Below are 20,000 nucleotides of genomic sequence, written 5' to 3'. Positions count from 1 at the left end.
TTCACTCATTCACAAACCTTCACTCTGTTTCTGAAACATGTTCACTCATTCATACACACATTCACACATGTCATTCACTCACATTCACATATGCACACATTCACATATGTCACTATTCACATATTCACTTATTCACACACATTCACATATGTTCACTTATTCACACACGTTCACTCATTCACACATGTTCACTCATTCGAAAATGTTCACTCATTCACACATGTTCACTCATTCACACACGTTCACATATGTTCACTTATTCACACACATTCACATATGTTCACTCATTCACATATGTTCACTCATTCACACACGTTCACTCATTCACACACGTTCACTCATTCACAAACCTTCACTCTGTGTCTGAACTCTTACTTATGCTTTCACATCCAATAATAACCATGTATGTATTTAAACACATTGGTCACTTTAAAGCTGCACTACATAACTTTTGTGCCTGTCAGATCTGAGGGAGCGCTTGTGTGTGTACAGCAGCACAGCAGGGGCGGGCGGAGACAAGAATTAACATTTCTTCTTTGATCTCGTATCACTTTAATCACTCAGTGTCTCTGTCTGTGTGCCTGTCTGTGTGCCTGTCTGTGTGCCAGGCTGAGAAGCCACCCCCAATAATAATACAAGGTAAAAGACATGAGACACAGACCCAACATCTGTTTCCACTACACACACACACGCACGCACGCACGCACACACACACACACCCTGTAGGACATCAGGAATGTCAGACAGAGAGTGAGAGACAGAGAGAGACAGAGAGAGAGAGAGAGACAGAGACAGAGAGAGAGACAGAGAGAGAGAGAGACAGAGACACAGAGAGAGAGAGAGAGAGAGAGAGACAGAGAGAGAGAGAGCGAGACAGAGAGAGAGAGAGGAACAGACATCTATTGAGAGCAGAACACTGAGCGACTGATTATCAGACTGTTGAACTGACTGGAGACATATGTCCTGTGACTGTTGAACTGATCCAGGGTCAGATCAGTCCACAATCACTCTGTGTGTGTGTGTGTGAGTGCGTGTGTGTGAGTGTGTGTGTGAGTGTGTGTGTGTGAAAAAACAGACAATCACTGAAGAACATGATCACACACACACACATTCCATCCTCACTGCACGACTCAGATTCCTCCCTGAGAAGAGGAAGTGTGTGTGTGTGCGTGTGTGTGTGTGTGTGTGTGTGTGCGTGTGTGTGTGTGTGTGTGTGTGTGTGTGTGTGTGTGTGTGTGTGTGTGTGTGTGTGTGTGTGTGTGTGTGTGTGTGTGTGCTGTGTGTGTGTGCGTGTGTGTGTGTGTGTGTGTGTGTGTGTGTGTGTGTGTGTGTGTGTGTGTGTGTGTGTCTGTGTGTGTGTGTGTGTGTGTGTGTGTGTGTGTGTGTGTGTGTGTGTGTGTGTGTGTGTGTGTGTGTCTGTGTGCGTGTGTGTGTGTGTGTGTGTGCGTGGTGTGTGTGTGTGTGTGTGTGTGTGTGTGTGTGTGTGTGTGTGTGTGTGTGTGTGTGTGTATGTGTGTGTGTGTGTGTGTGGTGTGTGTGTGTGTGTGTGTGTGTGTGTGTGTGTGTGTGTGTCAGCACTGTGCCAATGAAACACACAGACATTCATCACTGCTCCAATACATTTCTCTGACGGTCAGAGAGTTCAGTCAGCTGACTCACATCAGCTGTTCATCACCATCTATAATCATCAATGTGACTCTTAAAGAGCGAAAAAGACTCTTAAAAAAGACCAGAAGTAAATTAAAGACTAAAGACTTTTAAAAGAGAGCAGTAAAGACTCTTATAAAGAATATTAAAGAATCTTTAAAGAGCAGTGAAAGAGCTCTCTAAAGAGCAAAGACTCTAAAGACCAGTAAAGACTCTTAAAGACCAGTAAATACTATTAAAGATTCTTAAAGAGCAGTAAAGACTCTTAAAGACCAGTAAATACTATTACAGACCAGTCAAGACTATTAAAGACCAGTAAAGACTATTAAAGACTCTTTTAAAGAGCAGTAAAGACTCTTAAAGACCAGTAAAGACTATTAAAGACTCTTTAAAGAGCAGTAAAGACTCTTAAAGACCAGTAAAGACTATTAAAGAATCTTTAAAGAGCAGTGAAGACTCTTAAAGAGCGAAAAAGACTCTTAAAGAGCAGTAAAGACTCTTAAAGACCAGTAAAGACTCTTAAAGACCAGTAAATACTATTAAAGATTCTTAAAGAGCAGTAAAGACTCTTAAAGACCAGTAAATACTATTACAGACCAGTCAAGACTATTAAAGACTCTTAAAGAGCAGTAAAGACTCTTACAGAGCAGTAAAGACTCTTAAAGACCAGTAAATACTATTAAAGACCAGTAAAGACTATTAAAGACTCTTAAAGAGCAGTAAAGACTCTTAAAGAGCGAAAAAGACTCTTAAAGAGCAGTAAAGACTCTTAAAGACCAGTGAAGACTCTTAAAGACCAGTAAAGACTATTAAAGACTCTTTAAAGAGCAGTAAAGACTCTTAAAGACCAGTAAAGACTATTAAAGAATCTTAAAGAGCAGTGAAGACTCTTAAAGAGCAAAAAGACTCTTAAAAGAGCAGTAGCAGACTCTTAAAGACCAGTAAAGACTTAAAAGACCAGTAAATACTATTAAAGATTCTAAAGCAGTAAAGACTCTTAAAGACCAGTAAATACTATTACAGACCAGTCAAGACTATTAAAGACCAGTAAAGACTATTAAAGACTCTTTAAAGAGCAGTAAAGACTCTTAAAGACCAGTAAAGACTATTAAAGACTCTTTTAAAGAGTGAAGACTTAAAGAGCGAAAAGACTCTAAAGAGCAGTAAAGACTCTTAAAGACCAGTAAAGACTCTTAAAGACCAGTAAATACTATTAAAGATTCTTAAAGAGCAGTAAGACTCTTAAAGACCAGTAAATACTATTACAGACCAGTCAAGACTATTAAAGACTCTTAAGAGCAGTAAAGACTCTACAGCAGTAAAGACTCTTAAAGACCAGTAAATACTATTAAAGACCAGTAAAGACTATTAAAGACTCTTAAAGAGCAGTAAAGACTCTTAAAGACCTGTAAATACTATTAAAGACCAGTAAAGACTATTAAAGAGCAGTACATACTATTAAAGACCAGTAAAGACTATAAAAGACTCTTAAAGAGCAGTAAAGACTCTTAAAGACCAGTAAATACTATTACAGACCAGTAAAGACTATTAAAGACTCTTAAAGAGCAGTAAAGACTCTTAAAGACTCTTAAAGACCAGTAAATACTCTTAAAGACCAGTAAAGACTATTAAAGACTCTTAAAGAGCAAGTAAAGACTCTTAAAGACCAGTAAATACTATTAAAGACCAGTAAAGACTATTAAAGACTCTTAAAGAGCAGTAAAGACTCTTAAAGACCTGTAAATACTATTAAAGACCAGTAAAGACTATTAAAGAGCAGTACATACTATTAAAGACCAGTAAAGACTATAAAAGACTCTTAAAGACCAGTAAAGATTCTTAAAGACCAGTGAATACTATTAAAGACCAGTAAAGACTATCAAAGACGCTTAAAGACCAGTAAAGACTCTTAAAGAATCTTTAAAGAGCAGTGAAGACTCTTAAAGAGCGAAAAAGACTCTTCAAGAGCAGTAAAGACTCTTAAAGAGCAGTAAATACTATTAAAGACTCTTAAAGAGCAGTAAAGACTCTTAAAGACCAATAAATACTATTACAGACCAGTAAAGACTATTAAAGATAAAGACCAGTAAAGACTCTTAAAGACCTGTAAATACTATTAAAGACCAGTAAAGACTATAAAAAGACTCTTAAAGACCAGTAAAGATTCTTAAAGACCAGTAAATACATCAAAGACCAGTAAAGACTTAAAGACCTTTGAAGACCAGTAAAGACTCTTGAAGACTAAAAAGACCAGTAAAGACTCTAAAAGACCAGTAAATACTATTAAAGACCAGTAAAGACTTAAAGACTCTTGAAGACCAGTAAATAAAATTAAAGACCGGTAAGGACTTAAAGACTCTTAAAGACCAGTAAAGACTCTTAAAGACCAGTAAAGACTATTAAAGACCAGTAAAGACTCTTAAAGACTCTTGAAGGTAGTAAAGACTCTTAAGACCAGTAAAGAAAGACTTAGAAGACCGATATATATACTATTAAAGACCAGTAAAGACTATTAAAGACTCTTAAAGAGCAGTAACTATTAATTCTAAAGACCAGTAAATACTATTACAGACCAGTAAAGACTATTAAAGACTCTTAAAGACCAGTAAAGACTCTTAAAGACCTGTAAATACTATTAAAGACCAGTAAAGACTATAAAAGACTCTTAAAGACCAGTAAAGATTCTTAAAGACCAGTAAATACGATCAAAGACCAGTAAAGACTTAAAGACTCTTGAAGACCAGTAAAGACTCTTGAAGACTAAAAGACCAGTAAAGACTCTAAAAGACCAGTAAATACTACTAAAGACCAGTAAAGACTTAAAGACTCTTGAAGACCAGTAAATAAAAATTAAAGACGGTAAGGACTTAAAGACTCTAAAGACCAGTAAAGACTCTTAAAGACCAGTAAAGACTATTAAAGACCAGTAAAGACTCTTAAAGACTCTTGAAGAGCAGTAAAGACTCTTTAAGACCAGTAAAGATTCTTAAAAACCGATATATACTATTAAAGACCAGTAAAGACTATTAAAGACTCTTAAAGAGCAGTAACGACACTTAAAGACCAGTAAAGACTCTTAAAGACTCTTGAAAACCATTAAAGACCCCTAAAGACCAGTAAAGACTATTAAAGAGCAGTAAAGACTCTTAAAGACTCTTGAAGACCAGTAAAGACTCTTAAAGAGCAGTAAAGACTCTTAAAGACGTTTAAGACGCTTCAAGACCAGTAAAGACTCTTAAAGACCAGTCAAGATTCTTAAAAACCAGTAAATACTATTAAAGACCAGTAAAGACTATTTAAGGAGCAGTAAAGACTCTTAAAGAGCAGTTAAGACTCTTAAGAGCAGTAAAGACTATTAAAGACCAGTAAAGACTATTTAAGGAGCAGTAAAGACTCTTAAAGAGCAGTTAAGACTCTTAAGAGCAGTAAAGACTCTTTCAAGAGCAGTAAAGACTCTTTAGAGCAGTAAAGACTCTTGAAGACCAGTAAAGAGTATTAAACACCAGTAAAGACTCTTAAAGACAGTAAATACTATTAAAAGAGCAGTAAAGACTCTAAAGAGCAGTAAAGACTCTTAAAGACCATTAAAGACCAGTCAAGACTATTAAAGAGCAGCAAAGACTCTTAAAGACCATTAAAGACCAGTCAAGACTATTAAAGCGCAGTAAAGACTCTTTAAGACTCTTTAAAGACTCTTAAAGAGCAGTAAAGACTCTTAAGAGCAGTAAAGACTCTTAGAGAGCAGTGAAACTGCGGTGACTTTGTTTTATATGTGACACACGCACACACACACACACACACGAGTGACTGGTGATGTTACACCAGACTCCTGTAGTCCTGTAGTTGTTGGAGATTAACCCACGTTTTTAGGATTGTTACATAGTTACCTACTCGGCACGCTTTTGGAACCTCACTGGAGCAGGTACTAAACATAGTACCTGGTACCAGGTTACTATGCTAGTGGAAATGCTACTTAAACCGTGGCGAGTAGAGCCGGTGGAAATATGCCATGAAAGACCTGTTAAGACTCTCAAAAACCAGTAAAGACTATTAAAGACCCGTAAAGACTCTCAAAGACCCTTAAAGACTTAAACCGCATCACTGCTCATTAGAACCTTTTAAAGACCAATACAAACCTCATGGAACCTCAGAGATGAGTTGATTATTGATTTACCAAAACTACATGATTGAACCTTCAACAAACTTTAGAGACTGAAGTCAACAAACACCAGGACCTGCATGAACCTTCTGAAGGTCAACACTGAGTCAAGTTTCCAAAACTCACAACAACCTTTAGAACCAACAGAAGATCCACAAAAAAGTCCTACACATCTTCTCCACCACTAAGACAGACGTTCTTCACTATGTCCAGAACCATTTCCAGATGCTTTTGAACAAAGTTGTTTCTAAATCTGTAACAATAGTCAACTCCTCACTGTGTAACCTTTGACTTGAGGCCACAGCCAATCCTGTTACAGTAAATTTAAACAAATATTTGTTTATGTGAACTCAGTATAAAAAGGTTTATGAGACGTCGTCTCTGGAATGTTTTAATCTAGGCAATAAAACTTTATGATCTGTGACGATAAGACGATAACAAAGCAAACAAGAGCTCAAAGTCAAACTTCCTTTGATAACATGTCAACACTTTTCTGAACATCAAAGAGTTTAACACCATCATACATTTAAACACCAACATCACAACAAACCACCTGCTGAGAGAACCGTCACTTGTTCCTCAGGACCTTCCCCTGTTCTTCAGAACCGTCACCTGTTCCTCAGGACCTTCCCCTGTTCTTCAGAACCGTCACCTGTTCCTCAGGACCTTCCCCTGTTCTTCAGAACCTTCACCTGTTCCTCTTCACCTTGTTCCTCAGAACCTTCACCTGTTCCTCAGGACCTTCCCTGTTCTTCCAGAACCTTCACCTGTTCTTCAGAGGAACCGTCACCTGTTCCTCAGGACCTTCCCTGTTCTTCAGAACCTTCACCTGTTCCTCAGGACTTCCCCTGTTCTTCAGAACCTTCCCCTGTTCCTCAGGACCTGCACCTGTTCCTCAGAACCTTCCCCTGTTCTCTAATCTCACAGCTACTTTTAGTCTCAGAAAGTCAATGAGGCTGAAATCTTCTCTATTAGCCTCTATTAGTTAAATTTAGCCTGCTGGTAAAGTCACACTGAGGTGATGAAGATGAAGGTTCCAAAGTTGTCTCTCTGTGAGTTTAAGTTTCTTCTGAAGGTTGAATTAGGTTTGAATATCGATCGTTAAATGTTTGAAGCAGATTTAGAGAACATGGACCAACAGGGGGCGCTGCTTTGATCACATACAATCAAGTAAACATCTTTGTGGATGTTATTGGTTCAGATTTGTCACTGTTCTTCTGGTCAGAGTGATTTGTGTCTCACTGAAGGACAACAAGGACATCGAGGACACTGAGAGACAGAAGATGAGCGGCTGATTCACAGAGGAATAATAAAGCACATCATGTGAAGTGAAAAACATCACAACCACACGACACAATGTGGGAGTGGGAGACCGCGTTACCTCACACTGCCCTTCAGCAAGGCACTAAAGTCCCAGCAGCCCCGGCGGCGCTGATAGGGTGTGACAGAGAGATAAGATCATTTCTGCTGAGTCATTCGCTCTGATTCACTGTTCACGACGTCTTTAATTTTGTTTGTGCTCACAGAGAACAAAGATTTACACTGACTCTCTGCAGCAGGGGGCGCTCACAGTAACTCAGAGAACCACACTTTTAAAAACCAATGACTCAAAGATTCAAAGACTCAAAGATTTACACTGACTCTCTGCAGCAGGGGGCGCTCACAGTAACTCAGAGAACCACACTTTTAAAAACCAATGACTCAAAGATTCAAAGACTCAAAGATTTACACTGTCTCTCTGCAGCAGGGGCCACAGTAACTCAGAGAACCACACTTTTAAAACCAATGGGTCAAAGATTCAAGACTCAAAGATTTACACTGACTCTCCTGCGGCAGGGGCTCACAGTAACTCAGAGAACCACTTTTAAAACCAATGAATCAAAGATTCAAAGACTCAAGATTTACACTGACTCTCTGCAGCAGGGCTCACAGTAACTCAGAGAACCACACTTTTAAAAACCAATGAATCAAAGATTCAAAGACTCAAGATTTACACTGACTCTCTGCAGCAGGGGCTCAGTAACTCAGAGAACCACACTTTTAAAACCAATGACTCAAAGATTCAAAGACTCAAGATTTACACTGACTCTCTGCAGCAGGGGAGGCTCACAGTAACTCAGAGAACCACACTTTAAAACCAATGACTCAAAGATTCAAAGACTCAAAGATTTACACTGACTCTCTCTGCAAGAGAGCTCACAGTAACTCAGAGAACCACACTTTTAAAACAATGAATCCAAGATTCAAAGATCAAAGATTTACACTGACTCTCTGCAGCAGGGGCTCACAGTAACTCAGAGAACCACACTTTTAAAACCAATGACTCAAAGATTCAAAGACTCAAAGATTTACACTGACTCTCTGCAGCAGGGGCGCTCACAGTAACTCAGAGAACCACACTTTTAAAAACCAATGAATCAAAGATTCAAAGACTCAAAGATTTACACTGACTCTCTGCAGCAGGGGGCGCTCACAGTAACTCAGAGAACCACACTTTTAAAAACCAATGAGTCAAAGATTTACACAATAACTCAACAATTCAATAACTTAACGACTCAAATATTTAAAGAGTCAATAACTCAAAGACTCAAAGATTTAACGACTCAAAGACTCAACAACTCAATGACTCAAATATTTAACGACTCAAGGACTAAAAGACTCAACGACTCAACATCTAAATGACTCAAGGACTGAAAGTCTCAACAACTCAATAACATAATGATTCAATAACTCAACAACTCAAAGACGCAATGACTCAACGACTCAATAACTCAATGATTCAATAACTAAACAACTCAATGACTCAACAACTCAATGACTCAAGGACTCAATAATATAAAGACTCAAGGACTCAAGGAGTCAAAGACTCCATGTGTAAAAAACTCCTTCACTGCTCCGCTCCTCTTCTCTTACCTTGGAGCTGTTTGAATCTTCCCTCCAGTTGGTTGTAGTTGAATGCAGCCTGACCCGAGAATCCAGGACCAGGACTTGAACCTCTGACGGGACTCAGACTTGGACTCGGGCCTTGGCCCGGTGACAGGGGGCCAGTGTAGTCTGAAGATGGAGAGAGAGGTCCGGGCAGAGCGGAGGTGGTGACGCTCTGAAGCTCCATGAAGAAAGTCCACAGAAGGCACTGAGAGGTTCAGACGAGATGAGGCATCGAGGACAAGAGACAGTTCTGTTTCAGGCTGAAGTATGCAAAGATCAGGTTTCAGGACCTGCACCCATCCAGTCTAGTTCAGTCCGGAAGGTGACTGTGAAAGTTTGTTGACTGAAGTCCACTTGACTGAAACTAAAGCTGAGATGAAATAATCCCAGTTTACAGTGAGTGAGAGACAGAGCAGCAGAGTCTCTCTCTCTCTCTCTCTGTCTGTCTCACTCTCTCTCTGTGTCTGTCTGTCTCTCAGGAATGACTGGATCAGCAGAAACACAGTGACATCATCACACTTTCTCTCCATCCATTATGTCCATTATGTCATTGTCCTCATGCTCACACCTTCACCAGGACCCTCCCCCTTCTCCTCCCCCTCCTCACACACACACACACATACACACGATGGAGACGCAGCACGAAGACGAGAGTCACAACGAGAGAGAGAGAGTGTGTGTGTGTGTGTCTTTAGTTTTCAGCTCAGACTGAAGGAGAGTCCGGGGGGAGGGGCAACAACAGCTGCTGCTCCACCCAACAGCCAATCACAGCCCCCACTGTGACCAGTGATGTCAGTCCTTATTAGCATAAGGGGTGGAGCAGAAAGAGGGTGGGCGAGAGAGAGAGAGACAGAGCGAGAGACAAAGAGAGACAGAGAGAGAAAAACTAGATGAAAAACTTAAATGAAAAAACGGATATTGTGTTACAATGTAAAGTGCAGAGAAGATGAAAGTTAATTTTCTCAGAGAAAACTTCTAAACAGTGTGTGTGTGTGCATGTGTGTGTGTGTGTGTGCATGTGTGTGTGTGTGTGTGTGCTAGAATCAAACAGGAAGAACTTCTCCACAACAAACTCTCAGATCAAGTCAGGATGTCTCACACACACACACACACACACACACACACACACACACTGCTGCCTCCATCACTAAGTTGTATGTGTTATTTTGTCACTTCAGTGTTCAGATTGACCTCAGTGACACAAAGCGACCACACGAGGCAGCAGAGGACCAGCAGCTCCGGTGTGTCACCCCCCAACTGTGTTTCCTGTCATCATCTGGTTTCCTCGTGACTGAGCCTCAGGACTAAAACACAACATCCAATCAAACGCTTCATTCATGCAGAGGGGGCGGAGTCACAGTCAGACCGCTGCACTCACAGTCTCCGCCTTCAGGGATGAAACTCTAGCTGTGAAAAATCTGCAGCTCAAACCAAAAGTTTGTTCAAAGTTCAGACTCATTTCACTCAAGTGATGAATTTCACACCAACACACCACCTCAGACTCCGCCCCCAGGCCCCGCCCTGCCCACACACTCTGATGAGCTCACAGCTGCAGCAGCACGTCTCCGCCTCGCCTGTTCTCGTCAAAAGAAGCGCAAAGTGGGAGGGATTTTGACAGAAGGCTCCTCCTATTTTCCTTTTATGAGTCTAACTCTGAGCGCATGTACGGGCGAGAGCGAGGAGTGGGCGAGAGCGAGGACTAAGCGAGAGCAAGGACTGAGCGAGAGCGAAGGACTGGGCGAGAGCGAGGACGGGTCGAGAGCGAGGACGGGGGTCGAGAGCGAGGACTGAGCGAGAGCGAGGACTGAGCGAGAGCGAGGACTGGGCGAGAGCGAGGACGGGTCGAGAGCGAGGACTGGGCGAGAGCGAAGGACTGGGCGAGAGCGAGGACGGGTCGAGAGCGAGGACTGCTTAGAGCGGTGACTAAGCGAGCGAGGGATGGCCGAGAGCAGGACTGGGCGAGAGCGGTGACTGGGCGAGCGGTGACCGGCCGAGAGCGTAAGGACGGGGCGCAGAGCGTAAGGACGGGCGAGAGAGGACTGGGTGAGAGTGAGGACGGGTCGGTGAGCGGTGACTGGGTGAGAGCGCAGGACGGTCGGAGAGCGCAGGACTGGGTGAGAGCGCAGGATCGGGTCGAGAGCGCAGGACGGGTCGAGAGCGGCGACGGGCGAGAGTGAGGAGTGGGCGAGAGCGAGACGGTCGAGACGAGGGAGTGGGGCGAGCGGTGGACGGACGAGCGAGGACTGGGCGAGAGCGAGGGACGGGTCGAGGAGTGGGCGAGGAAAGACGACGAGAGCGCAGGACTGGGCGCAGAGCGAGGGACTAAGGGAGCGCAGGGACGGTCGAGAGCTGGTGACTGGGCGAGAGCTGGTGACTAAGCGATGCAGGGACGGGTCGAGCGACTGGGCGAGAGCGAGGACTAAGCGGAGCGAGGACGGGGCGAGAGCGAGGAGTGGATTAGGATTAGGCCAGTTATAATTGTGGTTAAGGTTAGAGTAAATGTCCTGGAAATGAATGTCCGCTCAAATCATGAATGTTGTATGTGTGTGTGTGTCTGAGGAAAATGGTCATGTCTTAAACTTTTCCAACAGGAAACTCAAGTTAGTAAACCACTCACTCTCACACACCAAAGTCCAGAGAGAAAATCACAGGAGCTGCTGCTCCTCTGCTGCCTCGTGTGGTCACTTTGTGTCACTGAAGTCAATCTGAACGTTGGATTTCAAACACTGAAGTGACAAAATAACACATCTGAACTGGGAGTGAAGTGATGGAGGCAACAGTGTGTGTGTGTCTGTGTGTGTGTGTGTGTCTGTGTGTGTGTGTGTGTGTGTGTGTGTGTGTGTGTGTGTGTGTGTGTGTGTGTGTGTGTGTGTGTCTGTGTGTGTGTGTGTGTGTGTGTGTGTGTGTGTGTGTGTCTGTGTGTGTGTGTGTGTGTGTGTGTGTGTGTGTGTGTGTGTGTGTGTGTGTGTGTCTGTGTGTGTGTGTGTGTGTGTGTGTGTGTGTGTGTGTGTGTCTGTGTGTGTGTGTGTGTGTGTGTGTGTGTGTGTGTGTGTGTGTGTGTGTGTGTCTGTGTGTGTCTGTGTGTGTGTGTGTGTGTGTGTGTGTGTCTGTGTGTGTGTGTGTGTGTGTGTGTGTGTGTGTGTGTCTGTGTGTGTGTGTGTGTGTGTGTGTGTGTGTGTGCTCCTGTGTGTGTGTGTGTGTGTGTGTGTGTGTGTGTGTCTGTGTGTGTGTGTGTGTGTGTGTGTGTGTGTGTGTAGGTGTCTGTGTGTGTGTGTGTGTGTGTTTCCTGTTTTAAAGTCTGTCTAACAGTGAAATCATGAAAAAAAATGTCTTGCATTTTCAAATACTGTTTAACTTTGTCAAAAATAATTAACTTCCTTTCACACACACACACACACACTCCTTCTGTCTCTGCCTTCAGTGTAAGTTGATCTGTGACCAGCGTTTCCATGGTGACTGCCGGTTTTGTGTTTCCCAAGATATCATGTGGAGGTGCAACACACACACACTCACACACTCCCACACACACACTCACATACTCCCACACAGCCTCTTCCTGCTCATGCTGGGTTCAGCAGACTCAAGGATGACAGTGTTTTTGACACTGTGTGTGTGTGTGTGTGTGTGTGTGTGTGTGTGTGTGTGTGTGAAAGGCGACCCGTGAGCGGCTGGATGATGCCGAAGAAAAGTCTTAGAACTGGTCAGGTTTCAATGTTTCACAATTCTTTTATTTCTTCACGTTGTAGCGCTGCTCTTTTCGTTTAATAAACACGCCGCTCCAGTTTGACTGTAGGCGTGCTAATGGAGCTAGCGCAGCTAACAGCGCTAACAGAGCTAACTGGTAAATACTGCCAAACCGTTGACATGATGAGCTAACGTTAGCTCCTTGTCGACAGGTGTCGGGTGATCAGTTCTTCTTCACACCTCTAAAACAGCACAGCGCAACTGTTTCAAGAGCGGCGAAGAAGAACTGTGTCAGAGCTAATGGAGCTCTAACACATTACGTGGTATTGGATTGGTGGATGGACTCCAGTACTCGCCGATACCGATGCCCACATTTTCGGCAGTATCGGAGGCATTTCCGATACTGGTATCGGAATCGGAACAACTCTAGTGTCAGACCAGGCTAAAGCGCCGTTCGTGCTGCCCCACTTAACCGGCTAAGCCGCAGCTAGGGCTACAGCTGAATGGACAAGAGACTCTAGCGTCTGTCAGTCACTCTCGGTATTTCAAGAGACATTGAGTAGAATTTTTGATTATACATCAGCTGCCAACGAAGCATCTAGACTCCTTATGCAGATTAAGCAGCGTAACCGCCAGGTGGTAGATTACGCCACAGAGTTTCGCACCATAGCTGCGGACAGCGGGTGAAACACACAAGCCTTAATAGGCGCGTTCATGAATGGACTCTCAGAACCTATCAAGGATCATTTAGCGCCATTCGGGCTTCCCCAGGACCTGGAAGCCGTCATAGACATGTCTATTAGAGTGGACAACAGACTACGAGAGAGGGAGAGAGAGCGGTGGCGAACGGCAGCTCCTCCTCCCAGTCACCAGGGGCACTCGCCGAAGATCCAGCCTCCAAGGACTTCTTCGGGCTTCACGTCGGCGAGTTCCGGGATGACAACGCCACCCCATGCTCAGGAAGAGCAAATGCAGCTGGGGGAACTCAAATCATCACTCCGGAGGAGAGACAGCGCCGGCTACAGGAGGGCTGTTGTTTCTACTGTGGACAATGGGGCCATCTACTCGCCACATATCCGGAAAAAAGAACGAGCTGTAAAAAAAAGATCAGGATTACACCTGATTTTCCTCCTTGTGACGGCCTACTTTTCTCTTTGACTGTGCTCCCTTCCCCTAAGCCTTGGTGCTGGTGTGTTTGTGGGCGGTGCGCCCCTTAACCGCTGATCAGCTACACCTGCAGGCTGCACCTGAGGCCTGAGAGGCTTCATTTGTTTTTTTGTTGATTGGAAAGAGCACACACACGAACTGACAGTTTTTTCTCCCACAGACACCACACTACTGACCACTGATTAATTCCATGCTGACTTCCTACCCGTGTGAACTGGCAACCTGTTTTTTGTTGGGATTTGCAATAAAGCAAACATTTTCACTGCATTCAGCTCGCCCCTCCTCCCTTTTATTGTTTTGGCTACCCTAGGCCTCAAGACTCCTCGACCTCTGACTCAGGTAAAACTCTCATTAAATGACCATGATGTTACTCAGAGGGTGTTAATTGACTCTGGGGCAGACGGAAGTCTCATGGACTGGAATTTAGCAAGACTGAACCAAGTTAAAATCATCCGGTTAAAGCGACTGCTTTGGATGGTCGTATATCATTGTACAGAACCAATCCGGATAACATTTAATGACGGTCACACAGAAACTATGCAATTCCATTTGCTCGACTCGGCACAACACCCACTGATCTTAGGGTTCCCTCGGCTAAAGAAACACAACCCAAACATTGATTGGAATTCAGGCAAAATTAGGTGGTGGGGAGACAAGGTCCGTCACAAGGTGATCTTTACATGAGTGCCCTCATGTTACCATGACTTAAAAAAAGTCTTTAACAAAACAAAAGCCACGTCACTTCCTCCTCATCGACCGTTTGACTGTGCTATTGACTTGTTACCTGGTGCACCCGTCTATATTCCATCTCCGGTCCGGAGAGGGCAGCAATGGACGAGTGCATCACCTCCTCCCTGAAGGCTAGAATAATACGTCCGTCATCCTCTCCAGCTGGTGCAGGATTCTTTTTTGTGGGTAAGAAGGATGGCTTTCTCAGACCATGCATTGACTATAGTTCTCTGAATGACATTACTGTAAAGAAGAAGAGTTACCCACTCCCTTTAATGTCCTCTGCGTTTGAACTGCTCCAAACAGCCACGGTCTTCACAAAGTTAGACCTCAGAAATGCTTATCACCTCATCTGGATCAGAGAAGACAGGTTTCAACACACCAAGTGGACATTATGAGTACTTAGTCATGCCTGTTGTACTTTGTAATGCTCCAGCTGTTTTTCAGTCATTTGTGAATGATATTTTGAGGGAATCTTTGAATGTTTTTGTATTTGTGTACCTCGACGACATTCTGATTTTCTCACCAGATACTGTCACCCATGAAGATCATGTTCGTCAGGTCCTTCAGAAGTTGTTGGAGAACAAACTGTAATGTAAATAACTGTATGAACTATGCAAACTATGGCAAAGTGCTGTTATTAATGTACCTTCCAGTACAAGTATCGAAAAGCACTTTGTTACAGTGTGTGTGCGTGTGTGTGTGTGTGTCTGTGTGTGTGCGTGCTGCTGTGTGTGCCTGTGTCTGCGGTGGTGTGTCTGTGTCTCGTGTGTGTGTCTCTGTGTGTGTGTGTGTGTGTGTCATTTATCATAAATCATGAATTCACGATCTCAAAATATGAAGAGCTTTGTGTGAAATGGTTTTTAAATATTATTCTGAAAACTAAGACTTAAGATCATCTACACACACACACACCTGCTTGTTACACACTGTTGTGAATTATTTAGTGAAGTGTGACACACGACCATCAGGGTAAAAACTGCAGGGGGTAGAGTTACTTACACACACACACACACATGCACACGTGCCACCAGCATGAATGATACTGTAGATATGGCGTGTGTTTGCGTGTGTTTGCGGTGTGTTTGCGGTATTGTTTGCGGGTAATGCTTGCTTGTATTTCGCGGTGTATTTGCGGTATGTTACCTTGTGTTCAGGTATTGTTGCCGGTGTACTTTTACCTTGCGCGGTAACTTTAGACTTTGTGTGTTTTGCGGTGTGTTTGCCTTATTGTTTTGCGGTGTGTTTGCGGTGTGTTTTGCCTTATGGCTTTGGTGTGTTTTGCGGTGTGTTTTCGCGTTAGTGTTTGCCTTGTGTTTTGCGGTGTGTTTCGCGGTTGTTTTGCGGTGTGTTTGCCTTGTGTTTGCCTTGTGTTGTTCGCCGGTGTGTTTTGCGGTGTGTTTGCCTTGTGTTTGCGGGTGTGTTTGCCTTGTGTTTGCGGTGTGTTTGCCTTGTGTTTGCGGTGTGTTTCGGTGTATTTTGCCTTGTGTTTTGCCTGAGTATTTGCGGTGTGTTTGCGGTGTGTTTTGCGGTGTGTTTGCCTTGTGTTTTGCGGTGTGTTTGCCGGTGTGTTTATGGTGTGTTTGCGGAAATTGTGTTTTCCTTGTGTTTGTGTTTGCCTTGTGTTTGCTTGTGTTTCGCGGTGATTTGCGGTAGTGTTTGCCTTGTGCGGTGTGTTTTGCGGTGTGTTTTACTTGCTTATTGTTTTGCGGTGTGTTTGCGGTGTGTTTGCGGTGTGTTTGCCTTGTGTTTTGCGGTGTGTTTGCTTGTGTTTGCGGTGTGTTTGCGGTGTTTGCCTTGTGTTTTGCGGTGTGTTTGCTGTGTGTTTGCCTTTATTTGCCGTGTGTTTGCCTTGTTATTGTGCCTTGTGTTTGCCGTGTGTTTGCCGTGTGTTTGCCGTGTGTTTGCTGTGTGTTTGCCGCGTTGTGTTACCTGCCAGAGCTTTGATTCTGGAGCGTTCAAACAAACGTGCTGAGCTGTTCTCGTTGTCCCACTCGTCAGTGTCCCAGCGGTTGTTGACACCTTCGCTGTACTGCTGCTGGATCTCCATGTGTTCGTACTCGGCCGCTACCGATGTCATTGTGACCTCCATGCGACTCCGCCCCCCTGCGTCCGTCCTCCTCCTGCTGCTGTTAAAATGACGGCACCGTGAACGCAGCGTCAGTGTGAGAGTGTTTTCTAAGAGACTGCACTGAAACCTGGAGACAAAAGACAGAAGGAGGCATTTAATCACATGTAGATATGACACGCACACACACAGACACACACTTTAATTTAACTTTTATTTTGAAAATATTTACAGTTTAAAAAATGAAAATGTTGACTTTTCTATTCCTTTTTCTCTGTAAATTCACTTGAACGACGTGGAAACTGAAAAACTAGTGAGCTGTTACAGATGATGTCACAACATCTGTTTTTTATAAAAACAATACTCATTTCATTTCCTGTTTCCTTCAAAAAACTGATTTAAAAACAGTCTCTCTGTCAGACAGCGGGTCATGTGACCAGAAGTCTGCTCTGTCATTGGCGGCAGAATCAACAGCTTCCTTCTCATCTGAGGAGCAGAACAGAGATGCCACCTTCTGGTGTTAGCACGTTACTACAACACACACACACACACTGCTCTTTAAACTGCAGACGATGCGTTTGCTGTCACTGCATCTGAGTGTGTAAAAAAGGAAAGCAGAGTCAGCACAACAGTGAGTCAGCAAACGGCGCCATGACTCGACACCTTAATCCCAGGTCAGCTGCAGAGTCTGGGTCACATGACACGTTTCTGGACATAAAACATTTTCTACTAAGTTCTCAAATATCATATATATGTTATAAAAAGAAAATTCTCATTCGTGTTTACATGTTGTTTACAAGTTCACTGACATAAACAGTAGGTGGCGCTAAATCTATGTATCTTAAAAAAATACATAAAAACAGTGGATGATAAAATGTTCACTGGACCCGCCCACTCACGTCTGATCTGACCAATGAGACGGTGTCTGCCATTCTGCAGTGTGTGTGTGTGTGTGCTGCCACCCACTTGCAGCTCAACAACCAGTCAGACTGAAGCTGCTGCTTGTGTTGCTACGCTAAAAATACAACACCACTGGGACCTGGCTGTGTGTGTGTGTGTGTGTGTGTGTGTGTGTGTGTGTTGCCTGAGTGAGACTAACACAATGTTCACTCATGTAGAGGCAATAAACCACACACACACACACACACACACACGCACAGTTATCTGTCTTGTCTCATGTTAAATTCTCTTCATGTTCAAACACAAACATTTATCAAGTGATCAATACATTGGTGATTGTCATGTGATTAGTTTCCAGAATGAAAGTGTTTGACTGACAGCACAGAGATCAAAGATGAAATCACAGTCTCAAAGTCTCTGGAGTCGTTACCGTGACGACGAACACAAACAGCAGAACCAGTTTAACTTAGTTTTCAGCTCACTTTATTTTACATCACATTTATATGACTTACATGACATTCATTCATATTGAAAAAGATGAAATGATGATTTTTAAAGCGTTCACTCCACAGCAGATTAGTCTGAACTTCTCTAACTGAACGTCTAATTATGACCTCCCTCAACAACAAAACCACACGTCTCCACGGCAACCACTCTCCCGGCAATCACTGTGTCACAGCGAGCTTGTCAACGTCTGACGGTAACACAAAAAGATTCAGAGCGACAAAAATAGAGACGACACAGCGCCACCTACTTAAACTCCCACGCCAGGCCGATGCTCACTCACTCACTCACTCACCTACATGCAGACTTAAATGATCATGTGACTTTTACACATGGTTTTCCATCATATAACCTTCTATAAAAGACCTCTTATAGAAGGTGTAGAGAGGGCGACAGAGCACCACATGAAAAAGGAGAGAGAAAAAGAGTTCATTTTGCTGCTCTAAGTCTTAATGTTATTGTCCAATCAGCAGCATGAGTGTCACAACAACAACACAGTGTGTGTGTGTGTGTGTGTGCGTGAGTGTGTGCATGTGTGAAAACTCACTCAAAGTGCTGTGTGAGTGAGAGGGGGAGTGGCTACAGGAGAGCTGCGAGAGACAACGTGTGCTTCTTTTAGCGACATCTCTTGCAGCACTTACTCGTGCCTGTAGCAGGACACCGGTCAGGTTTGAAATCAATCACACCATCAGTTCAAGAGATATGCCAATAACACACACACACGCACACACACTTATTATGGTTCTGTAGATGTGATGATGTCATCTCCTCTGACCGTCAACACATTCCTGTGTGTCTGTGTGTGTGTGTGTGTGTAACAGTCAGAGCCTGTCGAGTATTTCTGTGAATCAATGTTTGATACATTTGTAATGAATAAATCATCTGTACATACATACACACACGCTGCGCTGCGCACCGCGCGCTGCGCATACTGCGCGCGCGCCGCGCGCCTTGCGCTGCGCTGCGCGCGCGCCGCCCTGCCGCCTTGCGCGCCTTACGCCTGCCCGCGCACACACACACACACACGACCACTCAGGACCCTCATTGATAATTAATAGTTAGTATTGCAGCTACATGTGTAACACTGTGTGTGTGTGTGTGTGTGTGTGTCCTCCCCTAACAGCTGAGGACACAAATATTCTCTGGAAACATACAGTAGTGAGGACACCTTATCCTAACCCTAAGACCAGGTCTTAACCCTGAAAAACCCTGAGCACTAGGGATGCACCGATCCGATATTTGTATCGGTATCGATCCTGATATTGAAGAAAATTCTAGATTGTGTATCGATGACAATGGGCCGATCCACGGCTGTTTGAAGAACCTGCAGTAAATGTTTGAGGGGCGCTCTGATTATCTGTGTGTCATAAAAAACCTAACTGTCCCTTTATCATCCCTGGATTGGACGTTTGTTTCTGAGAATCTGTGGAATCGTTCATTTAAATAAACAGTGATAAGATGCTCCTCACACTTCCACAATCATCCAGATGATATTCTCACTAATCCTGGATTATTTAGAGAATTACTCTTCATCCTCTCTCTTTCCTGTGATGATGCAGCTGAAGCTGAAACCAGCCTTGTCCTGTTCAAACAGAGTCTGCAGAAGTTAGTTTCCAGTTGGCTGTTTGACACAAGGACTCTCATATTCAGCATCAACTGCCTTCTTCAAACAGACAGACTTTAAGTGAAACAAGAGTGATAGTGAAGCAGCTCTACCTACGAGATGTCTTCAAGGACAACCACAACAGCAGCCTGTTTGTGTGCGTGTGTGTGTGTTTGTGTGCGTGAGCAGACAGATGAAGTGATTGTCAGTCCAGACGCATGAGAACATGAAACACCAACAACACAGTGAAGCAGTGAAGAGAGAGAGAGGCTTGTCTCTGTCTCACTGTGACCTTTCAAACCAAAAAAAGACAAAGTCACAGGAAAACCTTAACTTTCCATGAACTCATGTTAGTGAGAGACACTGTTCTGTCTGTTCTATAATGTCCAATACTGTACTGTCCTATAATGTTCTATACTGTACTGTTCTATAATGTCCAAAACTGTACTGTCCTATAATGTTCTATACTGTACTGTTCTATAATGTCCAAAACTGTACTGTCCTATAATGTTCGATACTGTACTGTTCTATAATGTCCAATACTGTACTGTTCTATAATGTTATATATTGTACTATTATATAATGTCTAATACTGTACTGTTCTATAATGT

At 43.5% G+C, this 20,000-nt stretch overlaps 1 protein-coding gene across 1 annotated transcript in view; it reads right to left on the bottom strand.

Annotated features, from left to right (window-relative positions):
• LOC122762748 (spectrin beta chain, non-erythrocytic 1-like) overlaps positions 1 to 16,569 on the bottom strand; it is a 46,102-nt gene extending 29,533 nt beyond the window's left edge. Inside the window, 1 exon segment of the mRNA XM_044017927.1 lies at positions 16,247 to 16,569. Coding sequence (XP_043873862.1) covers positions 16,247 to 16,406 — 160 coding nt within the window. The 5' untranslated portion in view covers positions 16,407 to 16,569.
• Positions 16,570 to 20,000: the final 3,431 nt, after the last annotated feature.

The sequence above is a fragment of the Solea senegalensis genome, unplaced genomic scaffold (assembly GCF_019176455.1).
Source record: "Solea senegalensis isolate Sse05_10M unplaced genomic scaffold, IFAPA_SoseM_1 scf7180000016056, whole genome shotgun sequence".
In the NCBI taxonomy this organism is placed as follows: Eukaryota; Metazoa; Chordata; class Actinopteri; order Pleuronectiformes; family Soleidae; genus Solea; species Solea senegalensis.
Note: the sequence above shows the minus strand (reverse complement) of the source record. Positions and strands in the feature narration are given on the sequence as shown.